Source organism: Oncorhynchus mykiss, chromosome 25 (genome assembly GCF_057628025.1).
Source record: "Oncorhynchus mykiss isolate SJ-2025 chromosome 25, ASM5762802v1, whole genome shotgun sequence".
NCBI classification, from domain to species: domain Eukaryota; kingdom Metazoa; phylum Chordata; class Actinopteri; order Salmoniformes; family Salmonidae; genus Oncorhynchus; species Oncorhynchus mykiss.
The window spans coordinates 63932117-63959399 of NC_143046.1; the positions used below are offsets into that span (position 1 = coordinate 63932117).

General features: G+C 41.9%; 1 protein-coding gene across 1 annotated transcript; it reads right to left on the minus strand.

The window, feature by feature from the left end:
- Positions 1–19999: 19999 nt before the first annotated feature.
- cyp1c3 (cytochrome P450 family 1 subfamily C polypeptide 3) lies at positions 20000–26830 on the minus strand (the record flags this gene model as incomplete). Its single annotated transcript, NM_001185033.1, is given in 2 exon segments — positions 20000–20252; positions 25181–26830. A coding segment is annotated over 1 exon segment (1581 nt). The 5' UTR covers positions 26783–26830.
- Positions 26831–27283: the final 453 nt, after the last annotated feature.

The window sequence follows — 27283 nt, forward strand, 5'->3', positions numbered from 1 at the left end:
CAGCCAAAGTGCAGGCCTCCCTTAATGGGTTCTCCACTGCTATGTGATCCCAACTCGGAGAATTGGAGCAGACACCCTGAGTCCTGTCTTCCTTGCTCTCTCTCTGTAGCAATGGGCTGGACTGTGTGAGAGAGGGGGTGGAAGTCATCCTTGGCTTCTGATGCCTCTGACATGAGGAAAGGTGATGGTGACTAAACCACAGCCACTTGTGGTTCTACAGTGTGATTGGAGTTGCACACTTAGTGTAACATGCTCACAGTACATGGAGGGAGGAAGTGCTTCTTGATAACTGGAGCAGCATCTTCTCAGTGAGAAAACTAGCCTGTGAGTCACTTTAGGCTGGATACGCACCTGTTCCAGAAACATCCTGAAACAGGACTTAGTCAGAGGAAAGTACTGTGGTCTTTGTGCCGTTGTGCTTTGGCGGGTTAGAGAAAGAACAGCGGCACAGAACCACACTGTTCATGCTATTTCTGGAAGCGGAAACATGGTCAAATAGTTTTATCATAAATTCCCCTTAAATATGTTAAATAGGGTTTCCACTCTTTACGATTTGCCTGGGGTTTCGTGGGGGAACTGGGTGTCATTTGTTCACACTAGTAATTGTATATGAACGTTGTGATGCAGCACCATATGAAAGGGGCCAAGGTCAGTCAGGTTTAGACAGAAGTAGTAGACTGAACTGCAGAGATGTTGTTAACCTGTTTTCTGCCTGTCTGTCCTGAGTGATTACGTAATATACTAAAAGTGCTGAAGATGATCAACGTTCTTTCCATTAGATTTTCATGTCGTGATTTGAAATGCTGCTGCTCTTCAGCCAACAAAATGTTGATTTGATTTTGCGTCACACACACACACGCACGCACGCACGCACGCACGCACACACACACACACACACACACACACACACACACACACACACACACACACACACACACACACACACACACACACACTATATCAGGGAGAGCTGCGTGATCAGTTGCATGCACCTGGCTGTGTCACATGCACTCTTCCTGAGGTCTGGTATGGGTATAACTGTCTTATGTAATGCTATGAGATCCCTCAGGTACAGACAATGCTATAATAGCTGTTTGTTGTCATCAGATGCATTGCATAGCTTTGCAGAATTGTTTTTGCATTGAGTGTGCTTAAAATAACAAGGCTCACATGAGGGCCCTACCAAAATATCCTGACATTTCCCCATCTGCAAACCTGAGTGCATGGCTTTCTGTGAGTCTATCGTACACAATATGTTATACAACAGATTCAATTATTCCCCGTGAAAAAGGCATTTTGTCAATGTATCACAAGTTACTGAGTCAGATCAGCGTTCACTTCCCACTTCAGAACTTCAGTCCAAGTCCCCTAATGTTAACAATCTGAGTAAATGGTGTCTCCGGAACCCTGTTTTGTTAGCCGGGGCCATTCCCGTAAGCACCCTTCATCCCCGTGCTGTTATTCTTTACAATCTGCACCTCCGCAACGGCTCAGCCTACCTTCCAGAGCCCCCTCTTTGTCCCCAGGCGGCCCCTGGATTCCCTCAGACCCTTTATTACAGCAGCGCCACACGAGGTCTGTCAGACATAGGTTTACTTTACTTACTGCACACTACACAGTATTGCACTACACTACACCACACTACATTGCACTATACTACACTATACTATATTACACTACACTATACAATATTACACTACACTACACTATACCAAACCCTACTACACTATACTACACTATACCACACTATACTACACTATACTATACTGCACTGCACAACACTGCACTATGCTGTACTACACCATGCTACACTCTACTACACTGTACCATACTGCATTGCACTGCACCATACTACACGGCACTATACTACACTACACTATACTACACTGTACCACACTACACTAGACCACATTATACTATACTATGCTACACTGTACTATACTATGCGGAACTACACTATACTGCACTATGTTGCACTATACTACACTACACTACTATACGACACCATCTACATTACACCACACTATACAGCACTATACTACATTACACTATACTGCAATATACTACACTGTACCACACAATACCATACTAAACTATACTACTCTACACTGTACTACCCTATACTACACTGTACTAAACTACACCACACTATACTGCCTACATTCCACTACAGTGTACCACACTATGCCATACCACACTATACTTCACTACATTATACTACACTATGCTACACTATACTAAACTACGCTGTACTATACTACACTGCACTACACTATGCTGTACTATACTGCACTGTACTACACAATACTACACTATTCTACACTAACTAGCCTGCTGATGTAGCTCAGCCTCATTGAGAGACACTATACTAGTACAATCATACAGGCAAACAAACTACACACTCATAATTATACAGACAGACAGCTTGCGTCGTTGCGTGTTGGTATTGACCCCACCTGTTCCGTGTCACCTGGTTGTCAGGCTAAGCGGGGGGCCCTGCTGGCACACAATGTGCTGTCATGAAGCTAATGAGTGTTGAATTAAATATGGGACACACTGTGTCCCTGAATGGGGACCTAGCTGCCTGAAAAGGAGCTCATCACCAGGTACTGTACGCTGCACTGATTCCCGCTGACGTGTCATAAATATTTATCTGCTGCCGCCTGCCCACTCAAATTAACAGTGTTGACTTGCTGAAATTTTTATCTGTAGCCAATGTTCACCAGGGAGTTTGTGTTTGCAAAACAAACCTAAGTCTGAACCTTAAAGAAGAAATTAGGTTTACAGCAGGGGTTCTTCTGTGAAACACACTGCTTGACGATGTGCACAACAACACAGGGAGGGAGTGACTATGAAGTAATTGTCTGTAAAAAAAAATGACATATACAACACAATGTATATCACTCACTCAACACACTTAAATGTGCAGAATCCCAAAGGGACTGCCATAGAGAGTATTTTAGTGTTCAGTGATTGTTTCAGAGACCAAGACTGTTTAAATTGGGAGTCGGTCCTTGACAGAAACAATCAGTCCCCCCTCCAAATTGTAAATATAAAAAACAACTGAAAATGAATCCCTTCGAACACAAACAGCTTATTGCTAAATGATTTAAGTCTGGCTATGAGCGTTACCAAGAATATAAATGGCTTGAAGTTGGATGGAGGGTGGGATGAGTGAGGGGAGGATGGGGAGTGTATGGTGCAGTGCAGGGGAGAGACGCAACCTTTGGCCTCTTGTCAGAATCAGCCACTTGTGACAGGTCATTGTTACTGAGACAATGTCCTGCTATCCTCAGCAGAGGACTGACCACACACACAAGTACAGAAAGTCTATGGATGAATGTCTGGAAGGCAAATATGCATTCTATTCTATGTTTATGGTTATTCACCGGAACAACATTTCTGTGATTGTCATTTACTACTATTTAATGTGTTTTACTGTGTAGAGAAACATCAAACCACCTCATTCCCACTTTCAGAAGACTGTGGTCATCAGCAGTCTTTCTGATGAATCTCCTAATCCTAAAACTCCGTTATAGGTCTCTGTCACACCCTGATCTGTTTCACCTGTCCTTGTTACTGTCTCCACCCCCTCCAGGTGTCGCTTGTTTTCCCCCCAGTGTATTTATCCCTGTGTTTCCTGTCTCTCTGTGCCAGTTTGACTTGTATGTTGGTCAAGTCAACCAGTGTGGTTTTCCCGTACTCCTTTTCCCGTACTCCTTTCTCTTTTTGATAGTTCTCCCGGTTTTGACCCCTGACTGACTCTGGATTACTTTCCCACCTGCCTGCTCATCCTGCCTGCCCGGACCTTGATTCTGCCTGATCATCCTGCCTGCTCATCCTGCCTGCTCATCCTGCCTGCTCATCCTGCCTGCCCTGACCTTGATTCTGCCTGATCATCCTGCCTGCTCATCCTGCCTGCTCATCCTGCCTGCCCGGACCTTGATTCTGCCTGATCATCCTGCCTGCCCGGACCTTGATTCTGCCTGATCATCCTGCCTGATCATCCTGCCTGCCCGGACCTTGATTCTACCTGCCCTTCAGTACCTTTTGCAGTCTGAACTAGTTTTGACCCTTTTGCCTGTCCACGACCATTCTATTGCCTTCTCCTATTGGATTAATAAATATTGTAAGACTCCTATTGGATTAATAAATATTGTAAGACTCCAACCATCTGCCTCCTGGGTCTGCATATGGGTCTCGCCTTGTGTCATGATAGTCTCAGTCAATCTGCAGAGCTGTGGACCAGTGCTGTTCAGCCTGGTTTATTAAGACTCAGTTGGGGAAACTAATGCTAAGATGTTCCCTTTAATTCCAGGAGCCTCCTTAATCTACCTGTGTTTATATTGTTATGATTTTTCCATGCAATCCAAAGGAGTTATACCCAGGCTTCTCATAGACGCAGAGGCTTTACATTACCATAGTAACAGACAACTTTGCTCAGTGGTCCCTAATGCTATGATTAGCTGCCATGCATGTATCCATGCTAAACAGAGTGTGGCTCTTGCCAAGATCGAATGGCTGGGCAAGGTGGACCACTGCATGTGCTATCTCCTTTTCTGTTTTTCTCCCTACCCATAGCACCAGCGGTTTGGCTCGAAGTTTAGTGAGGGTTCAATGTTATGGAGTAGGCTGAGGATAGTTATTTTCAATCTACACATAATGGGTACATTAGGGTACAGCAGGAGTCAGCAACAAGCTGTCTGTGGGCCAAAACCACCCCGCAATGATTCACCCCCCCCTCATGTTTTAGTTTAAAAAAAGTTGTGGTCAATTTGCAGTCTACAAATAATAATTCCCCCCCCCCCCCCCCCCCCCCCCCCCGACAAAGATCTAGTTGCCTACCCCTGGTGTACAGTATGTTACATTTTACATCATATTATTCCCATGCAGCTGTGCTGAAGATTAATATCTTCCTTCATGTGTTATTATTGAGGATTGCTGTAATACACTGAAGATGTGACTGTCACTGCATCGCCTTTGACAAGACACTATCAGCTATGGACGGATTGAGCTATAGCTACTAAAATGTAAGCAATAGGCTTCCATTAGGCTGTATTCCCTTTCGTTGTGTTTTTGCAGTAAAATACATTTTTCTGACAGCCCTTTAATTAAATGTAAAGATCTATGCATTTGATACTGGAGAAGCCATTGTTTTCCCCTTTAAAACAAATACACAGCAATAATACAATTTACTTACCCCATTTCAAAATGTACGGTTATGTCTTCAGAAAGTAATTCATACCCCTTGACTTATTCAAAGTGATAAAATATATATTTTTCTCTCACCCATCTACACACAAAACCACATAATGACAAAGTGAAAATATGTTTTTGGAAATGTTAGCAAATGTATCAAATGAAATACAGAAATATCTAATTTACATAAGTATTCAGACCCCTGAGTCAATACATGTTAGAATCATATTTGGCAGTGATTACAGCATGAGGGCCTACGGCGAGGATCCGCAGTCCAGAGCCTCTGGCGATGATCCACGGGTCAGTGCTACAAGGGCGGAGGGCTCAGTGTAAAGAAGGGGGGCGGCATCCAGAACCAGAGCCGCCACCGAAGTTAGATGCCCACCCAGACCCTCCCATATAGGGTTAGGTTTGCGGCCGGGAGTCCACACCTTTGGGGGGGGGGGGGGGGGGGGGTACTGTCACACCCTGACCTTTGTTATCTTTGTTTTCTTTATTATTTTGGTTAGGTCAGGGTGTGACGAGGGTTGTTTGTTTAGTTTTGTATTGTCTAGTTTTTTTTGTGAGTCTAGGTGTTCATATGTCTATGGTTGCCTAGATTGGTTCTCAATCAGAGGCAGCTGTTTATCATTGTCTCTGATTGGGGACCATATTTAGGTAGCCATATTCCTTGGGTAGTTTGTGGGTTCTTATTCTATGTTTAGTTGTCTGTCTGCACTAGCCATATTAGCTTCACGGTTCGTTATGTATAGTTTGTTCAGTGTTCTTTCTTTATTAAATAAGTATGTACGCTTCCCACGCTGCGCCTTGGTCTCCTTCGTGTGACGACCGTGACACAATCATTGCTAGACAACCATTTTCAGGTCTTGCCATAGATTTTCAAGCAGATTTAAGTCAAAACTGTAACTCGGCCACTCAGAAACATTCACTGTCTTATTGGTAAGCAACTCTAGTGTAGATTTGGCCTTGTGTTTTAGGTCATTGCCTGGCTGAAAAGTGAATTCATCTCCCAGTGTCTGGTGGAAAGCAGACTGATACAGGTTTTCCTCTAGGATTCTGCCTGTGCTTAACTAAATCATTTTATTTTTATCATGTAAAACTCCCCAATCCTCAACGATTACAAGCATACCCATAACATGATGCAGCCACCACTATGCTTGAAAAGTACTCAGTAATGTGTTGTATTGGATTTGCCCCAAACATAACTCTTTGTATTCAGGCCAAAAAGTGAATTGTTTTGCCACATTCTTTTTGCAGTATTACTTTAGTGTCTTGTTGCAAACAGGATGCATGTTTTGGTGTATTCTTATTTTGTACAGTCTTCCTCCTTTCACACTGTCAATTAGGTTATATTGTGGAGTAACTGCAATGTTGTTGATCCATCCTCAGTTTTCTATCACAGCCATTAAACCGTTTTAACTATTTTAAAGTTACCATTGGCCTCATGGTTTGAGGTTTCCTTCCTCTCTGGCAACTGAGTTAGGAGGGACGCCTGTATCTGTGGTGACTGGGTTTATTGATGCACCATCCAAATTGTAAATGATAACTTCACCATGCTCAAAGGGATATTCAATGTTAAAATTTTTACACGTCTACCAATAGGTGCCCTTCTTTGCGAGGCATTGGAAAACCTCCCTGGTCATTGTGATTGAATCTGTGTTTGAAACTCATTGCTTGACTGAGGAACCATACAATTATTTGTATGTGTGGAGTACATAGATGTGGTAGTCATTCAAAAATCATGTTAAACACTATTATTACACACAGTTTGAGTCCATGCAATTTATAATGTGACTTGTTAAGCACATTTTTACTCGCTACAACAAAAGGGTTTGAACACTTATTGACTTAAGACACTTCAGTTAATTTGTAAACATTAAGAAAAACATATTTCCACTTTCACATTATGGGGTATTGTGTATAAGCCAGTGACAGCAAATCTCAATCCATTTTAAACTCAGGCTGTAACATAACAGAATGTGAAAAAGGTCAAGGGGTATGAATACTTTCTGAAAGGATGGCCAATTCCTCCACTCACGATGCACTCTTTAAATAGCTTTCCTTTGTGTCAGTGAAGGGCTGTTAAGTTAAAACCAGGAATCGAATTGAGGGGTTATGAGAGGGGTATGCCATAGGACTGACTGCCTTTTATGAAAGAAAATGTCAAAAAGCACAGGCCAACCCATTGTTAGCTTAAGATTCGGAAGACAATTAAATAGATCCGATAATATAAAGTGATCTATAACAACGCTTTGGTCCACGATGCTTTATGCTAAAAACAGCAAAACCTTGAAATTCATGACTCTGATGCATGTGCTGATATTATTGTTTAGTTTCTTTGACATTCAGAGGCTGAGCTGCCACCCTCAATAGCCGAGGAGACAAAACATTTATTTTGCTTGGGAACTAATCTAATTCTGTCACTACAAATTGATAAAGCTATTCACTTTCTGTACAATGCAAGATGTTTAAACCCAGACAGCTTTTAGGGAAACACTTGTGACCTTCTCTCGTTGGGTTAAGCCACGGAAGAAGAGTAGCCAGCAGTTAAAGGGAACATCAAATCAATCAATCACATGTATTTATAAAGCCCTTTTTTACACCAGCCGATGTTTTTATTTTTTATTTTTTTTATTTCACCTTTATTTAACCAGGTAGGCTAGTTGAGAACAAGTTCTCATTTGCAACTGCGACCTGGCCAAGATAAAGCATAGCAGTGTGAACAGACAACACAGAGTTACACATGGAGTAAACAATTAACAAGTCAATAACACAGTAGAAAAAAGGGGAGTCTATATACATTGTGTGCAAAAGGCATGAGAAGGTAGGCGAATAATTACAATTATGCAGATTAACACTGGAGTGATAAATGATCAGATGGTTATGTACAGGTAGAGATATTGGTGTGCAAAAGAGCAGAAAAGTAAATAAATAAAAACAGTATGGGGATGAGGTAGGTGAAAATGGGTGGGCTATTTACCAATAGACTATGTACAGCTGCAGCGATCGGTTAGCTGCTCAGATGTCACAAAGTGCTGTACAGAAACCCAGCCTAAAACCACAAACAGCAAGCAATGCAGGTGTAGAAGCACGGTGACTAGGAAAAACTCCCTAGAAAGGCCAGAACCCAGGAAGAAACCTAGAGAGGAACCAGGCTATGAGGGATGGCCAGTCCTCTTCTGGCTGTGCCAGGTGGAGATTATAACAGAACATGGCCAAGATGTTCAAGCGTTCATAGATGACCAGCAGGGTCAAATAATAATAATGGTGGTTGTAGCGGGTGCAACTGGTCAGCACCTCAGGAGTAAATGTCAGTTGGCTTTTCATAGCTGATCATGCAGAGTTAGAGACAGCAGGTCCGGGACAAGGAAGCACGTCCAGCGGTAAGGTAGGCCTAACTTTTTAAAGTTCCATGCTCAGATTCCTAATGACGTCTCAGATTGAATTATTTGCTAACAGGGACAGTTTCACTGCAACCAAGACACACTAATTTGACATTGGAGATATATGATAAGATTAACAATTGGAAAATATTAACAATCAGAAAGTATTCACACCCCTTGACTTGTTCTACATTTTGCTATGTTATAGCTTTATTCGAAAATTGATTAAATAAAAAAAATACTAATATCAATCTACACACAATACCCCATGATGACAAAGTGAAAACAGGTTTTTAGAAATGTTAGCAAATGTATACAAAAAAGAACCAAGCCATGAAGTTGAACTCAGAGACAAGATTGTGTCGAGGCACTGATTTGGGGAAGGTTACCAAAACTTTTCTGCAGCATTGAAGGTCCCCAAGAACACAGTGGCCCCATCATTCTTAAATGGAAGGAGTTTGGAACCATCAAGACTCTTCCTAGAACCGGCCGCCGGCCAAACCTGAGCAATCAGGGGAGAAGGGCCTTGGTCAGGGAGGTGCCCAAGAACCCAATGTATACTCTAACAGAGCTCCAGAGTTTGTCTGTGATAGAGGAACATTCCAGAAGGACAACCATCTCTGCAGCACTACACCAATTAGGACTTTATAGTAGAATTGGCCAGACAGAAGCCACTCCTCAGTAAAAGGCACATGACATCCTGCTTGGAGTTTGCCAAAAGTCACCTAAAGGACTCAGACCATGAGAAACAAGGTTCTCTGGTCTGATGAAACCCAGATTGAACACTTTGGCCTGAATGCCAAGCATCATGTCTGGAGAAAACCTGGCACCGCTCATCACCTGGCCAATACCATGTTTTTCAGTATCAGGGACTGGGAGACTAGTCAGGGTCGAGGGAAAGATGAACAAAGCAATGTACATAGAGATCCTTGATGAAAACCTGCTCCAGAGTGCTTAGGACCTCAGACTGGGGCGAAGGTTCAGCTTCCAAGAGGACAACAACCCTAAGCACACAGTCAAGACAACGTTTGAGTGGCTTCGGGACAAGTTTCTGAATGTCCTTGAGTGGCCCAGCCAGAGCCCGGACTTGAACCCGATCAAACATCTTTGGAGAGACCTGAAAACAGCTATGCAGTGATGTTCCAAATCCAAACTGACAGAGCTTGAGAGGATCTGCAGAGAAGAATGGGAGAAACTCCCCAAATACAGGTGTGCCAAGCTTGTAGCGTCATATCCAAGAAGACTCGTATACACGGACACACACACATGTGAATAGTGCCAGACATGCACTCAAACATATACAGTTGGCCTTGCTGTTATGATTTTAGTTGTCATTGATGTCCTTTGTTTTTTGCAGAGTTGTTTTTTGTTTTCCTTTGTCTTTTTCTTTTTTCTCTTTAGTTAATTTTCTTGTTGGTGCATTGGGGGGGGGGGGGGGGGTGGTTCTTAGGGGTGGGGAATGGAATTATTATTATAATACATTTATTCTTGGGGGGGTCTGTGGGAAGGGTCTCAGATGGTTGAAGGACAGCTCTTCGGGGGGATCTTGTGTCACTCTGTGTGTCGCTCTGAATGGGAGTCTGTTGGATGACTGGTGTGGTGTAGTTGTTGAGCGGCTTCACTGCAAGTATATTGTACAGTTGAAGTCGGAAGTTTTTATACACTTAGGTTGGAGTCATTAAAACTAGGTTTTCAACCACTCCACACATTTTTTGTTAACAAACTATAGTTTACAGACAATGGTTTACATACAGATTATTTCACTTATAATACACTATCACAATTCCAGTGGGTCAGAAGTGTGCCTTTAAACAGCTTGTAAAATTCCAGACAATTGAATCATTTTTAGAATAAGGCTGTAACCTAACAAACTTTGGAAAAAGTCAAGGGGTCTGAATACTTTCCGAAAGCACTGTATGTTGAGAATACAGTATATAAATGCACAGTGTGAAAAACAGTATACAAGAAACTAGAAGTGTCCAGTATTTGATGTCTCTATATATTATAAATGGGACAGCAGCATTGGCTGTGTGTGTGTGAATGTGTGTGTACAGTATGTGTATTTGTTAACTAGTATGGGCGCATGTGTGTGTGTGTGTGTGAGTGTGCATGTATACAGTATATGAGTACAGGAGTCTGCGTTTGTATGAGGTGTGTGTGTGTGTGTGTTTTGTGTGAGTAAATATGCGTGCAAAAAAGTCTCAAGGTATAGGACAGAGTACAGGGCAGGTAAAATGCTAGTGATGGCTGTTCAACAGTCTGATGGCCTAGTGATAGAAGGTGTTTCCAAACATGTACCGTCTGCCAGACGGTAGCTGAGTGAACAGTCCATGGTCCGGGTGGCTGAGGTCCTTAATGATCTTCTTCCTTCGACACGGAGTGCTGTAAATGTCCTGGAGAGCAGGCAAGGTGCCCCCTATGATGCGTTGGGCTGACTGGCAGTGCAGTTGCTGTACCAGGCAGTGATGCAGCCCGACAGAATGCTCTCAATGGTGCATTGGTTCGTGAGGGTCTTATGGACCATGCCGAAGTTCTTCAAGAAGAAGGCTCTGTTGAAGGCACTCTTGTGGCTTCTTCACCCCGGTGTCGATGTGATGGAACCATTTCAGGTCTTCAGTGATGTGCATGCTGAGGAACTTAAAGCTTTTCACCCTTCCTACTGTGGCCCCGTTGATGTGGGTGGGGGCGTTCTCTCCTCTAGTCCCCGATCAGCTCCTTGGTTTTGTTGATGCTGAGGGAGAGGTTATTGTCCTGGCACCACACCACCAGGGCTCTAACCACCTCCCTGTAGACTGTCTTGTTGTTGTCGGCAGGGTAGGTTACTTTCTAAATGTAATCCATTACAGTTACTATTGCCTGTCCAAAATTGTAATCAGCAACGTAACTTTTGAATTACCCAAACTCAGAAACGTCATCTGATTAAATTCAGTAACTTTTAGATTACTTTCCCCTAAAGAAGCATTAGAAGACACAAATGTATATTACCAATTGAACCACATCTGTTGCAGGATAAATCAGTTAAAGTATACATAGCTGGTCATATATGGATGTTCAATTGTACTTTATGGGTTGGTTATGTAGGCTTCTTCTAACTCATACGTTTTCTACTACATATAATAATACAATTAAATTATATCTTTACATATCTTTAAATGTTGACATATTTTTGCTTTACTCATCTCATATGTGTATATACTGTATTCTATTCTACTGTATTTTAGTCTATGCCACTCCGACATTGCTACATCCACTTTTGGACTTGTAAATTATATATACAGTTGAACTAAGCTCATGAGACATTTATAAGTTATATTCTTCAAGAATCAATGGTTATATATACAGTGGGGAGAACAAGTATTTGATACACTGCCGATTTTGCAGGTTTTCCTACTTACAAAGCATGTAGAGGTCTGTACACTTCAACTGTGAGAGACGGAATCGAAAACAAAAATCCAAAAAATCACATTGTATGATTTTTAAGTAATTCATTTGCATTTTATTGCATGACATAAGTATTTGATCACCTTCCAACCAGTAAGAATTCTGGCTCTATATGCAAATTGTAGGGGGTCTAGGGTGTCGGGTAAGGTGATATGGTCCTTGACTAGACTCTCAAAGCAATTCATGATGACAGTAGTAAGTGGTACAGAGCGCTTGTCATTTACATCAGTTACCTTCGCTTGCTTGGGTACAGGAACAACGGTGGACGTCTTGAAGCATGTGGGGACAACAGATTGGGAGAGATTGAATGTCCAAAAACATTCCAGCCAGCTGGTCTGCTCGTGCTCTGAGGACATGGCTAGGGATGCCGGTCCGGGCAAAGCCTTGCAAAAGTTAACACGCTTGAAAGTCTTAGGTCGGCTACAGAGGTTGAGAGCCCACAATCATCCTGAGCAGCAGGGGCCCGCAGCGGGCAAAACATTTGTTTAGCTTGTTTACTGACCAAGGTCAGGTCACACGTCACTATGGACTTAATGTGAGACGGTTTCCAGGACCACTAAGTTAACTTACACTGATTGGTGGGATTTACTTCAAGCATTAATTAGTTTTTATTATATTCTGTCCATAGCAAGGCATTAAAAGTATCATTGTAATGTCAAATAGAAAAATATTGTAAGTTCTGCCACATGTTTATGGCTATGATATAATTCCAATGGGGGTTTCAAAAGAGGGGAAACATATTTTTGGGTTAACCAGTGGAACCAATGGAATATCACAGACCAACTCTGGAATACATTAGATTGAATTTGAATGCAAAGAAGGACTCTTTCCACTTTCGAGTGAAAACAATTAAGTTCTTTGTGTGCTGTGAAGTGTTCTGATGACAGACTGACATTCTTTAATACATGGAGGATCTGTTAAAGGAAGGATCATGCTTATTAAACTGACAGGCAGAAGCTGATGATTTCTGCTTTGGATCCGAAAGCGACATCCAGATAATCTTGGGGAAAAACAGTCCCTGTTTATTTGAATTTGAACCAATAGTTCCAGCGATATTCTAAGACCATTGAACACTGTTGTGGAAACTGACAGTGTATGTTTTGTATTTTAAACCTCATAACTACATTTGTTACAGTCATATGACTTTTTCAAATGTCACCTTTCATTAAATTTTTCTGACATTTCCTTCCATTTTAATGTTTGTCAAAGTGAAACTTTGGTAGTTTCTGATATTCAGGAGTGTCTCCATTGAAAATACCGAATGAAAACATCCCAGACTCAATGTTCCACTGTATTTTTAGGGATGGCACTGGACAGTAGAACATATTCTTTATGCGTTACATCTTTCTGCTCAATCTCTCTGACGGCTTCTGTGTACAGTCACCTCACTATGGTTACTACTTCATCTACTAAACAGTCTTTTTAACATGCCTGTCAGGACTCTGGCAGAGGGAGAGAGATTATTTACAGCACAGAGCGGTAGCTGGTAGCAAGGGGAGGGAAGGCCGGTGTGGGAGGTCATTCTGTGGATGTGTGTTCGTGCAAAATACAAAGAACTCGAGCTGAAAAAAGGTTGCTCATACAAGTTTTGTTTTCCTGTCAGAAATCAAATTCAGCAGTCCTGGGGCCTTGGGCTAGGGGGAGGAGCGAGTGAATGGGGTGAAAGGGACTCTTTCAATGGGAGATTTCTGGGGTGAGTATGGGGAGTTGGGGGGGCAGGCGACTAGCTTTGCTGAACTGGAGGCACATACTGCGGCTACTCTCTGTCTCCTCGCATGCGGCCCCCACCCACACCCCACCCCCTCCAAGCTCCCAATGTTGTCAGAGCAGAGAGGGACTAAAGCGGTACAGAACGTCTCCAGCCTGCTCTGAATTAACACATTTCAAAACAAGCCTCCCTCAGAGTTCACCCACAGTGCTCATTCTTGCAGGCTCCAGACCGAAGCCCAGCACAGCAGAGCTCAGCGTGTGGAGGCTACATGCACCACTGGCTGTGGGGATGGGGATAATGGGATAGGGGAAGCAGTGGAGAGGCGCAACTCTCTATAAAAACATGTATGTGAAATGTAGATGTATAGTATATATCAGTATTTTGTAGACGGAGGTGAGAAATAGGGGGGTTGCCTGGTATGAAAATAGGGTCGTGGGAGACTCCATAATCCTGAAGAATTGTTTTATTTATTATAATATCGTCTTTGTATCTCAAAACCACTGTAATGTGGTTAACTTTAAAAATCTAAATGAAAATGATTCAAATCTAAAACACATAATTCAACCAGAGAACGCCCTTAGATCATGGGAAAAGCACTTGAATCATTCCCACAGTGAATGACTAGGTCTGCTACACTATGAATCCACACACTATAGCAGAGTCTTTGACGCAATTGATATGGTGAAAACAATGTGTGGGGAGGCAGTGTTATCTGACCTTTGTCAGATTACACTGTTAAACAAAGAATATTTGCTCTGACTGAAGGACTCAAAAACTCCCCAGTTCATGCTCTCCAAATGGACATTAGCTGTAAGGGCCAGGATGCCAATGCATTCATTGACTTTTGTTTGCTATACATGTCGGGGAATGCTATTCAGGAGGACTTATTGTTCTGAAACAGCACAGGGGATGTTCAGTGCGCTGTGTGGCTATATTGACGAAAAACCGATTCCATATTGGATCGAATGGTGGACCTTTGCACATCTATGGTGGGACGGTGGGCAGACCTCTGCAATCTATACTGAACAAAAATATAAACTCAACATTTGAGAGAAATAAGCTTTTTGTGCGTATGGAACATTACTTTACATGTTGCGTTTATGTTTTTGTTCAGTATAGTTATGAGTGTGTCTCCCTCTGCCATATGAATGCATTATATTTGTGTGTATTTAGATTTGTGTGTATTAGGTATTTGTTGTGAAATTGTTAGATATTACTTGCTAGATGTTGCTGCACTGTCGGAACTAGAAGCACAAGCATTTCACTTAGCATCTGCTAAACACGTGTATGTGACCAATCAAATTTGATTTGATTTATGAGACACCGAGAGCAACTGGGGGCAAAAGAGCTGAGTACAGAACTCAGAGATACACTGAGTGTACAAAACATTAAGGATATCTGCTCTTTCGATGACATAGACTGACCAGGGGAATCCAGGTGAAAGCTATGATCCCTTATTGATATCACTTGTTAAATCCACTTCAATCAGTGTAGATGAAGGGGAGGAGACAGGTTAAGGATTACCCCCTTTTTTTTCCAATTTTCGCCTAAAATGACAGAACCAAATCTAACTGCCTGTAGCTCAGCTTAGATATTACTTGCTAGATGTTGCTGCACTGTCGGAACTAGAAGCACAAGCATTTCACTTAGCATCTGCTAAACACGTGTATGTGACCAATCAAATTTGATTTGATTTATGAGACACCGAGAGCAACTGGGGGCAAAAGAGCTGAGTACAGAACTCAGAGATACACTGAGTGTACAAAACATTAAGGATATCTGCTCTTTCGATGACATAGACTGACCAGGGGAATCCAGGTGAAAGCTATGATCCCTTATTGATATCACTTGTTAAATCCACTTCAATCAGTGTAGATGAAGGGGAGGAGACAGGTTAAGGATTACCCCCTTTTTTTTCCAATTTTCGCCTAAAATGACAGAACCAAATCTAACTGCCTGTAGCTCAGGCCCCGAAGCAAGGATATGCATACTCTTGGTAACATTTGAAAGGAAACACGTTGAAGTTTGTGGAAATGTGACAGGAATAGTAGAATATAACACAATAGATCTGGTAAAAGATAATACAAAGAAAAAAAAACATTATTTTGTATTTTTTTGGTTTTTGTACCATCATCTTTGAAATGCAAGAGAAGGCCATAATGTATTATTCCAGCCCAGGTACAATTTATATTTCGGCCACTAGATGGCATCAGTGTATATGAAAAGTGTTAGACTGATCTAATGAACCATTGCATTTCTGTTCAAAATGTTGTATCAAGACTGCCCAAATGTGCCTAATTTGTTTATTAATAACTTTTCATGTTCAAAATTGTGCACTCTCCTCAAACAATAGCATGACATTCTTTCACTGTAATAGCTACTGTAGATTAGACGGTGCAGTTAGATTAACAAGAATTTAAGCTTTCTGCCAATATCAGATGTGTCTATGTCCTGGGTAATGTTCTTGTTACTTACAATCTCATGCTAATCGCATTAGCCTACGTTAGCGCAACCGTCCTGTGGAAGAGACACCAATCCCGAAGAAGTTTTAAAGAATGATTTTTAAGCCTCGTTACAATTGAGACATGCATTGTGTATGTATGCCATTCAGAGGGTGAATGGGCAAGACGATATTTAAGTGCCTTTGAATGGGGAGGAGGGGTGCAACTCAGGAAGGTGTCCTTAATGTTTTGTACACTCAGTGTATTCTGCAGCAGGTAACTTCGAATGTAAACTACATCAAACCACATCCACTGTGCACACACCTGTTAGCAAAACTATGTGTAGATATGGGATCAGAGTATGACAATGTTCTATTTCATACCAAAGTTTGGTGGTTATCGAGGAGGAGTGCTAGAAAGATTTTTCAAACTGAGAGAGGAACTTGGTTGACTTATGGTGGCCTACATTTCCCCAGCTCATAACTGTGTGTAGCTGGATTCAGTGCTCTCGTGTGCATTAAAGCCAAATATTGATCCAGGTTGGATGTGACAGCAGAGATGAGGTGCGCTCTGTTGACCACGCCCCCTGACTTTGAGAAAGTCAGACGTGACGTGCATCCAGCAAACCCATCTCATTAGTAGCCCCACACTAAAATGATGTGATCATGAGTCGTGAAGACAATCAGAAATAATGTTAGAATGTTTTTCAAATGACTGCCATAGCCCCAAATCAAAAAATCTAACATTGAGTGTTAATTACATAATTTTGGTTGGTTGGGGTCACAATTTTCACATGGTTGGGGTCGCAAGATTATTCAGATTCGTGGGTTCGTGGGCCAAAAAAGTTTGGGAACCCCTGGTCTACAGAGTTGCGGAAGTACGAAGAAGAAATAGAAGACGTCCAAGGGTTGTCTAATTCTCATACATAGTCTAAGAATTTTCTGTGAACCTGAGATAGTATCTGTCTCTTATATGAGAGCAAATGTACAGCTTTCCTATCCTGGTATTCAAGTTCAATATTATAACCCTTTTTGGTTCAAGGTAGAACCCTTTTGGGGTTCATGTTAGAACCCTTTTTGGTTCCAGGTACAACCCTTCTTGGTTCCAGGTAGAATCCTTTTTGTTTCCAGATAAACTCTTTCTACCTGGAACCCAAAAGGGTTGTACCTGGAACCAAAAATGGGTATCCTATGGGGACAGCCGAAGAACCCTTTTGGAAGCCTTTATTCTAAGAGTGCAGACTGCCTTGGGTGAAATATTGATGAGTGGGGCCTGTGGCTGGGGCTGTGACTGCATGTGCCCTGTCCAAACCCAGGGTGTTGGGGGTCTGGAGGAAGGGCATGTGTGCTGCCTACACCCCAGCCCCACATCAATCTTTCATGGCAACACACAGACGCGACATCATGATCTATTATCATCTCTTTGACCTCCCTGTATTGTCTTGTTCCTGGCACTTGTGTTCTCCTCAGACTGACGTAAGCCACAGACACGGCTGAGAAGGCGTATAGGATTTATTGCATGGAGCTCAGACACTATAGATCGCATACAGTACATGTATAAGTCATCATAATACAATGGAATTATGTAAGTGTACTGACATTTCAGAACATTTATAATTGTTATTACAGTATGTACTTATGCAGACAAAAACACCATGAAAACATATCAGAATGGGTCAGAGGAGGTATAATTCTTAAAATATATCTACAGGGGCAACATGATACCCGCCTAACACATGATTTGTCCACATCACTGCAGCAACAAAGCACTTACAGTAAAATGAATTCATTCCACCAGTTTATATGAGCAAATTTAGGGTGGCAAACCTAAATACCCTTGTATGTATAACAATAGATACTTAAAATTTGGCCACATAGTCTGCATGCAATATATATATATATATATATGTATTCTATTCTTAGTCTGCATGCAATATATATATTTTATTCTTATGTAACACTTATGTAGAAATCTGCACACATATATCTAGGTTATGTTCTTATTAATTTATCTAATATATTGAATTCTACTGTGGCATAATACTTTGATGGAGTTTACACCCAACTTCTATAAAGACTTAGGAGGGATATATGTAACATGAATTGCTACATTATATATTTATAAATCTGGAGGGATGAGGTCTCTTTTTCAAATGTAAGAAATGTGCTACAGTTGAACTCGGAAGTTTACAAACACTTAGGTTGGAGTCATTAAAACTTGTTTTTCAACCACTCCACAAATGTCTTATTTACAAACTATAGTTTTGGCAAGTCGGTTAGGACATCTACTTTTTGCATGACACCAGTAATTTTTCCAACAATTGTTTACAGACAGATTATTTCACTTATAATTCACTGTATCACAATTCCAGTGGGTCAGAAGTTAACATACACTAAGTTGACTGTGCCTTTAAACAGCTTGGAAAATTCCAGAAAATGATGTCATGGCTTTAGAAGCTTCTGATAGGCTAATTGACATCATTTGAGTCAATGGGAGGTGTACCCATGGATGTATGTCAAGGCCTACCTTTAAATTCAGTGCCTATTTGCTTGACATCATGGGAAAATCAAAAGAAATCAGCCAAGACCTCAGAAAAATAATTGTAGACCTACACAAGTCTGGTTCATCCTTGGGAGCAATTTCCAAATGCCTGAAGGTACCTCGTTCATCTGTACAAACAATAGTACGCAAGTATAAACAGCATGGGACCACGCAGCCGTCATACCGCTCAGGAAGGAGTAGTCTGTCTCCTAGAGATGAACGTACTTTGGTGTGAAAAGAGCATATCAATACCAGAACAACAGCAAAGGACCATGTGAAGATGCTGGAGGAAACAGGTACCAAAGTATGTGTATCCACAGTAAAACAAGTCCTATATCGGCATAACCTGAAAGGCCACTCAGCAAGGAAGAAGCCACTGCTCCATAAAATATCGTACTTTTTGTACAAGTGTCCTCTGGTCTGACAAAATAAAAATAGAACTGTTTGGCCATAATGACCATCGTTATGTTTGGAGGAAAAAGGGGGAGGCTTGCAAGCCAAAGAACACCATTCCAACCATGAAGCACGGGGGTGGCAGCATAATGCTGTTGGGTTGCTTTGCTGCAGGAGGGACTGGTGCACTTCACAAAATAGATGGCATCATGAGGTTGGAAAATTATGTGGATATATTGAAGCAACATCTCAAGACATCAGTCAGGAAGTTAAAGCTTGGTCGCAAATGGGTCTTCCAAATGGACAATGACCCTGAGCATACTTCCAAAGTTGTGGCAAAATGGCTTAAGGACAACAAAGTCAAGGTATTGGAGTGGTCACAAAGCCCGGACCTGAATCCTACAGAAAATGTGTGGGCAGAACTGAAACGTGTGTGCGAGGAAGGAGGCCTACAAACCTGACTCAGTTACACCAGCTCTGTCAGGAGGAATAGGACAAAATTCACCCGACTTATTGTGGGAAGCTTGTGGAAGGCTACCCACAACGTTTGACCCAAGTTAAACAATTTAAAGGAAATGTCCCAAATACTAATTGAGTGCATGTAAACTTCTGACCCACTGGGAACTTGTTCTCAACTAGCCTACCTGGTTAAATTAAGGTGAAATAAAAAAATGTATAAAAAAATGTGATGAAAGAAATTAAAGCTGAAATAATTTATTCTCTCTACTATTATTCTGACATTTCACATTCTTAAAATAAAGTGGTGATCCTAACTGGCCTAAGACAAGGTATTTTTACAATGATTAAATGTCAGGAATTGTGAAAAACTGAGTTTAAATGTATTTGGCTAAGGTGTATGTAAACTTCCGACTTCAACTGTATAGCCAGTGCAATAAAATGATACAATTAACAAACACGATTCAGTTATCTGTCACAAAAAGTGATTTATACAATCAACAATCAGTTTAGCTAATGATGATAATAGTAAAGTATCGACATAAGTATCAATATAAGTCTTATGGTTGGTACCTACCAAGCAAAACTATTCACTGTTGTGTACATACCTTTTATAGTGCATTGGATTACTGCAGTCCATTAGTGGGTGCTCTGTTTGAAAGCACAAATCACAAGATTTTATGCCCCATTAAGTAATTCTCCTCTGAGCTTGGCAGAGATCTTGTAGTTTAGGGGCTTCAGTGTTAACCCATAGGAGCAGTCTAAGGAGAGGTCCTGACTTGGGTTATTCTCAAAGCTGCATTGGTGAATCAAAATAGCAGAAAATAAAAAAACCTCCACTTTGGCGATCTGGTCACCGATACATCGCCTCTTCCCTGCTGAGAATATCAACACACTGTTGGTCAGGTCCTTGTCAAGGGCACCATTTTCATCGAGGAACCGTGAGGGGTCAAAAAGATGTGGGTCCTTCCACTTTAAAGGGTTGTGGTTGACAGACCACTGGTTAATGAAGACCACTGTGTCTTTGGGGATGTGGAAGCCTTCGATGGTGACATTTGAGGTGGTGGAGTGTGGGATGGTGAGGGGTACAAAACTGGTATAGCGCATGGTCTCATAGATAACAGCATCTAGGTAAGCCAGGCTGGCTTTGTCCTCAATACAGGGCAGCCTGTCACGGCCTACCACTTTGTCAATCTGCTCCTGCAGTCTGGTTTGGATGTTGGGGTATTTTGCCAATAAAAGGAGCATCCAATGAAGGCAAGTTGACACAGTATCCAGTCCCGCACCAATCAGATCGGACACAGTCCCTTCTGTGTGGGCCTCCGTCAACCCGGTATCATGGCCTGCCTTGTCAATTACCTGAATAATGGCGTCACTCATGTCCCGGGTCACTTCAGGGTCAAACGTCTCCCTGTGCTCCACCACCTTGTCTCTCACAAAAGTGAAAAACTCTTTATTGAGGTCTTTGAAGCTCTGGTAGACACTGCGGACAGGATTTGGGAAATATTGAAGCCAGGGCATGACATCGACCAAGCTGCCAGCCCCCACCGTCTCTCCAAACCTGTCCACACTGCCCAGAAGGGTTCTAAACTCAATGTCATCATGGCCATAACGCTTTCCAAAGCACAGTGCACAGATTACATTAGCAGCAGCTACTGTCAGTTCGTGAGCAGGGTTGAGAAACTGTCCATCAGCACTGAGTTTGAGGAAAGCTTCAATGAGCTCAGTAGCCTCTGCAACAACGTGCTGTTCAAATGCTTTTTTGGTCTGGCTGTTGGCAGAGTAGAAAGCTCTAATGGTGGACTGAGCGATCTTCCGGTGGGTCCTCCACTGTTTGCTGTAGTTCGAGAATGTCATGCTGTTACCACCAGACACTGACTGAAAAGACACAAAGTTGGGTCTGCCTGCAAACTCTGTACTGTGTTGAACCAAGGCTTCTCGTATTGCTGTGTCTCCATTGAGCACCACTATGTTGTTGCAGCCCAGTCGTATCTGATACACGTTGCCGTACTTCTTTGCCAGCTTGGAGAAGGTGATATGAGGCATCTGCCCCAGCTGCATGGCATTGCCCACCACCGGCCAGGCAAAGGGTCCTGGCAGCCTTCTCTTGAGTCTGAGATTCCTGACCCATAGACAGGCTTCTAGACAGAAGAGGAAAACAAAGGAGGCGACCAGAGCTGGCTGGACCTGTCCACTCCACTCTCTGATGATGCTGCTGCTCTTCACCCCAAACTCTGTGTCCAGCAGTGCCATGGTGCTGAGATGTTCTAATTCTGGTGCTCAATCCTTCAAATTCTGAGAGTGATCCCACTTTTATTTTGTTGAATGCTATTCCTGGTAACCGGATTTTTAAAATAGGTCCTCCTCTCCACCTAAATTCCTAATAAACTAAATAATAATGCTGTCTGTTTTTAAGTATGGTCAGTCCTACATGATCATCCCAAAAACGTAGAAAATGACTTGAGACAATGAGAAGGTTTTCAGCACCTCTTACACTACGGTGTCTGTCTCCTCCTACTCCGTGCTGGCTTGTGAACAGGCTTGATCAGGTTGAGTGGTTAGTAGTAGTGCAGTCGCTGTCCGTCTTCAGATGACCACATTAGAGGAATGCAGATTTCAGTCTTGACACTCTCCCTTATATCTCCTCTGTGGGAGGGTTCAGGGACTTAAAACTCCTATTCGTGTTTTTTTTTTTGCGCCGAAGTGCTTGTTCCTGCGGAGTCTTTCTTTTCCCTAACACTCAATGCCACGGTGAGACAAAAAGGAAAGCAGCAACCAGTCAGGCCCGCCTGAACCTAGGACTAAAACAGAAGGAGTTTAGATTTAGCGGGCCAGAGGCTCTAAAAGACTGGGCTGCACTACCTTTAAACACAATACAGGTACCACAGGGGAGAATTTAAAACATGGTGTAGTAGTTAGGGTTCAAACTTTCAGTCACACAGACCACCATAGTTAAACTCACCATAGCTAAACTCACCATAGTTAAACTCACCATAGCTAAACTCACCATAGCTAAACTCACCATAGCTAAACTCACCATAGCTAAACTCACCATAGCTAAACTCACCATAGTTAAACTCAGGGGACACTAATTGGTCCGGTTATATTCTGAAAATTGCTTGATTGCCTCTCTATAGGAACGATTCCAGACTGAAATGTAGTGTATGTAAAGCAAACGTCTCAGTGAAGTACCCAGGCTCAGGCAGGACTACTTGTAACTTTGGAAGGAGCTTTCTTACGTCTGTTGAAAACTAATGTATGCGTTTTTTATGACATGATGAAAAAAAAAAGATCTGTTATTTCCAGCCTAACTCTAAACACTACTAGGAATAGAATCCAAGATATGACCATGAAAGCTCTGGGTTTTGGATCTTGTCACAGAATAGATACACATTGTACAATACACTTTTATATGTTCTATATAAGTATATACAGTATTTACCAGAGCTTTTTTGTTGTTGTTGCATAATGGCCCTTTTATTCATAGTAAATGAGATAATGTAGGTCTTAGGCTGGTGGCTATATCAAAATAGTATAAAAGTGAGTTCAAAACAGGGACCTCTGGCAATAACACTAGTCGTAAGGCTTTCAGAGAAACAAATAAAAGTTGTCCTATTGGGGTTTTAAAGCTATTCAGCAGGAATTGAACTACTATGGAATTCTGTACTCTAATGGACCAGTGATAGTAATGCTGCAAGGAGCGATTCTTCACTTGTATCATGTATTGTTGCTGAACAGGATCACAATTCAAATACATTTGATAATAATAAATAAATAGTTAGGTGGGTGCTTATATTTGTCCGACTTCTCACATGCACAATTTTTGTATTACACGCATGTGTGAATTGTACATGTCTTTTTATGCATATCCCAACTCGCCGTTATCAATGGCGACCCTGGAGCAATTAGGGTTAAGTGCCTTGCTCAAGGGCGGAGAGACAGATTTTTCACAGCGCTCTAAACGCTAGGCTACCTGACACCTGATGTGTTTCTGACAGTTTTGATGAGAGAACATGCAAGACTGATGGAGATTAGCTATAGAACATAATGAGCGTTAACAGTGGTAAAGACTAGATTGCAGTTTCATTATACGTTATCACATGTTTATTGCATTTTAAAATGTACCTTAGAGTGTGTATTTCCATAATAATCTTTATTTTGAAATATGTTATGCACCAGCTCATATTCATTGCACTGTACGTGGAGTGTGTCACCACAAAAAAACAACACATTGCAATGGACAGGAGATTGCACTCCTTCCAATGATGCGATGCTTAATGGGTTAATCAATGACAAACAAGAGAGAAGCAGAATCCGTCACTATCAACCCCTGACTGTTTAAAACGTTGCTTTATTCATTCCAGATATCAGATTTTTCAAGCATATAATTAGTTTATTTAAAAAAAAAATTCAACACAGTATTTTCTATGATGAATCTTTGCCTGGACATTCAACGCATGCTGTAGTTGAGTTTCTTGGTTTGAGAGAGGCAGAGATTCTGAACATTACTTCATAAATTCCTGAATACGTGCTCTTTGACAAAGGTGAAATGACATCCATATAGATTTCAGACCCTTGAGGTGTAAACAGACATGCATTTGTTTAAATACATAAAGACCTGAAAATTCCATTGATTTGTGTAGTAGTACTGTATTTAGTGACAGTTAGTTTGGATATGAAGGGATGGGTTGTGTAGCTGGAGTGCCTGTTCAGTAGATTTCTAAGGAGATCAATGCAGTCAGTGTCTGGAGTTGGTCATCTCCCATGTATTCATCAGCATGATCAATCCCACAATTCCAAACCCACCTCTACATTGAAACACCTCCTAACTTTGTTGGGGACACTGAGCTTGAAGTTACACAATGCTGTTATCTCTGAATTGTCTTCACACTGTAGGCTATAGCAGATAGATAACTTGATTTCCCTTTAGCAGTTTGTCAGCATTTGTTATCTTCCGACAGCATTTCAATGTGCTCATATTCATGGTGTACAGTAGATAGTGGATTGGATTATAATACAAATCATTTTCATACCTGAAATATATCTATACAAATATTTTGTGACTGCTTAATGTGAAAAGGTTAACTACATTGATACATCACCATCTTGATGCGAGGAATCCGAAAAGTCCTCAACGCAACAAATTGTGGTCCCTTGGGTGTGACGACAACATTCACAAACACTCACAAGCATATTACACTGTGATATAACCTTCCATTGACTTTTGAGTGATATTCTAGTTTCATGCACATATTTTCATACGTTAACATGCTGAATACTGTTTATGAAGGAAGCGCAAAACTCAAAATGTATATAAAACAAAAGTATACTTCCTTAAAGAATATGATCAGGTACGTAGTTTGAGAGCCTGTTCAACTTCATTGACCCCACGACCAGACCCCTGGCCCCCAACAAAGGAGATTCATCTCTACCTAGCAAACTTTCCATTACTGTAATCATACTTTCAATTCTGTATCAACAACATTGCAAACATATTCAATTGTGTTCAGATATTAATTAAATATTAAATATGAAATACTACACTCTTCAACAACAGCATTCAGTTCAGGTTTGCTTATACTCACTGTAAAATGTAATTGATTGGCAATGTTGCCCACAATAATGGGATGAGATTTTTATGCAGGGGACACCAGACCGAGCAGCTTCCCCCTGAGCTTGGTTGTGATGGTGTAGTGGAGAGGCTTCAGTGTGAGCCCATAGGAACAGTCAAGGGTCAGGGCCTCTGATGGGTTGCTCTCAAAGGTACACTGGTGAAGCAAGACGGCTGTAAATAAAAATGTTTCCACCTTGGCAATCTGGTCGCCAATACATCGTCTCTTACCAGTGGAGAAGATCATGACGCTGTTGGTCAGGTCCTTGTCAAGGGCACCATTTTCATCGAGGAACCGTGAGGGGTCGAAGAGATGTGGGTCCTTCCACTTTAAAGGGTTATGGTTGACGGACCACTGGTTGACGAAGACCACTGTGTCTTTGGGGATGTGGAAGCCTTCGATGGTGACATCTGAGGTGGTGGAGTGTGGGATGGTGAGGGGTACAAAACTGGTATAGCGCATGGTCTCATAGATAACAGCATCTAGGTAAGCCAGGCTGGCTTTGTCCTCAATACAGGGCAGCCTGTCACGGCCTACCACTTTGTCAATCTGCTCCTGCAGCCTGGTTTGGATGTTGGGGTATTTAACCAAAAGCAGGAGAATCCATTGGAAAATGGTTGACATTGTTTCTTGGCCGGCTCCAATGAGGTCTGTGACTGTTCCTTCAACAAAGTCTTTGGCCAGTCCACTGTCCTTTCTGTGCTCAATCGCGTTAATGATGGCATCACTCATGTCACGCGTCACGTCAGGCGTGAAGGTTTCTCTGTGCTGCATCACTTTATCTTTCACAAAGGCAAAAAACTCCTCGTTTATATGTTTGAAATTCTGGTAGATGCTGCGGACAGGATTTGGGAAATTCTGAAGCCAGGGCATGACATCCACCAAGCTGCCAGCCCCCACCGTCTCTCCAAACCTGTCCATTCTGCCTAGGAGAGTTCTAAACTCAATGTCATCATGGCCATATCGTTTTCCAAAGCACAGTGCACAGATTACATTTGCAGCAGCTACTGTAAATTCATGAGAGGGATTAAAATATCGTCCATCTGCACTCATTCTCAGAAATACCTGCACAAGATCCATACTTTCTCCCAAAACGTGGTGCTCAAATGCTTTCTTGGTCTGGCTGTTGGCAGAGGAGAACGCTCTAATGGTAGATTGTGCAATTTTCCTGTGCATTTTCCACTGGTTGCTGTAGTTAGTGAAAGTCAAGCTCCTGCCTCCTGAAATCATCTGAAAGGACACAAAGTTGGGTCTACCTGCAAACTCTGTACTGTGTTGAACCAAGGCTTCTCGTATTGCTGTGTCTCCATTGAGCACCACTATGTTGTTGCAGCCCAGTCGTATCTGATACACGTTGCCGTACTTCTTTGCCAGCTTGGAGAAGGTGATATGAGGCATCTGCCCCAGCTGCATGGCATTGCCCACCACCGGCCAGGCAAAGGGTCCTGGCAGCCTTCTCTTGAGTCTGAGATTCCTGACCCATAGACAGGCTTCTAGACAGAAGAGGAAAACAAAGGAGGCGACCAGAGCTGGCTGGACCTGTCCACTCCACTCTCTGATGATGCTGCTGCCCTTCACCCCAAACTCTGTGTCCAGCAGTGCCATGGCTATGGATTATCAGAACACCTATTCCTGGAGACAGATATTGTGAATGAAAAAAAAAAAGCTACAAAAAAGTTTAGTTTTCTTGACAACTTTAGTCCAGCACTCACTGATTTTGTTAAAAAAAAGTATAATAATTAAATTAAATAATGTTCAAACGTGATTTTGTGATGTACAATGAAATTAGTTAATCAATTAAACAAGTTCCATTAGCTTAGAGTCCCAAGTATCCTTCTGAGACCATGGGGACAGTCTCAGTACTCCTTGGGAAAATATCTCAGATGAAGCTTGGTGAGTTAAGGTGAAGTTTTTTTCCTCTTGTCACTCTTTTCAGCAAGATTTAAGACTTTAGTGACTAGTTTTGCTTCAGCAAGGTGTCTTATATGTTTGCAGTCGGTGGGTAGGGCTGAGCATTATTTTCATACTCCTCCCATTGTGGTAGCCCTATATATATTATCATTCTGATGTTGGACCTCGACGCGCGCTACGCACTGGAAACAAAAG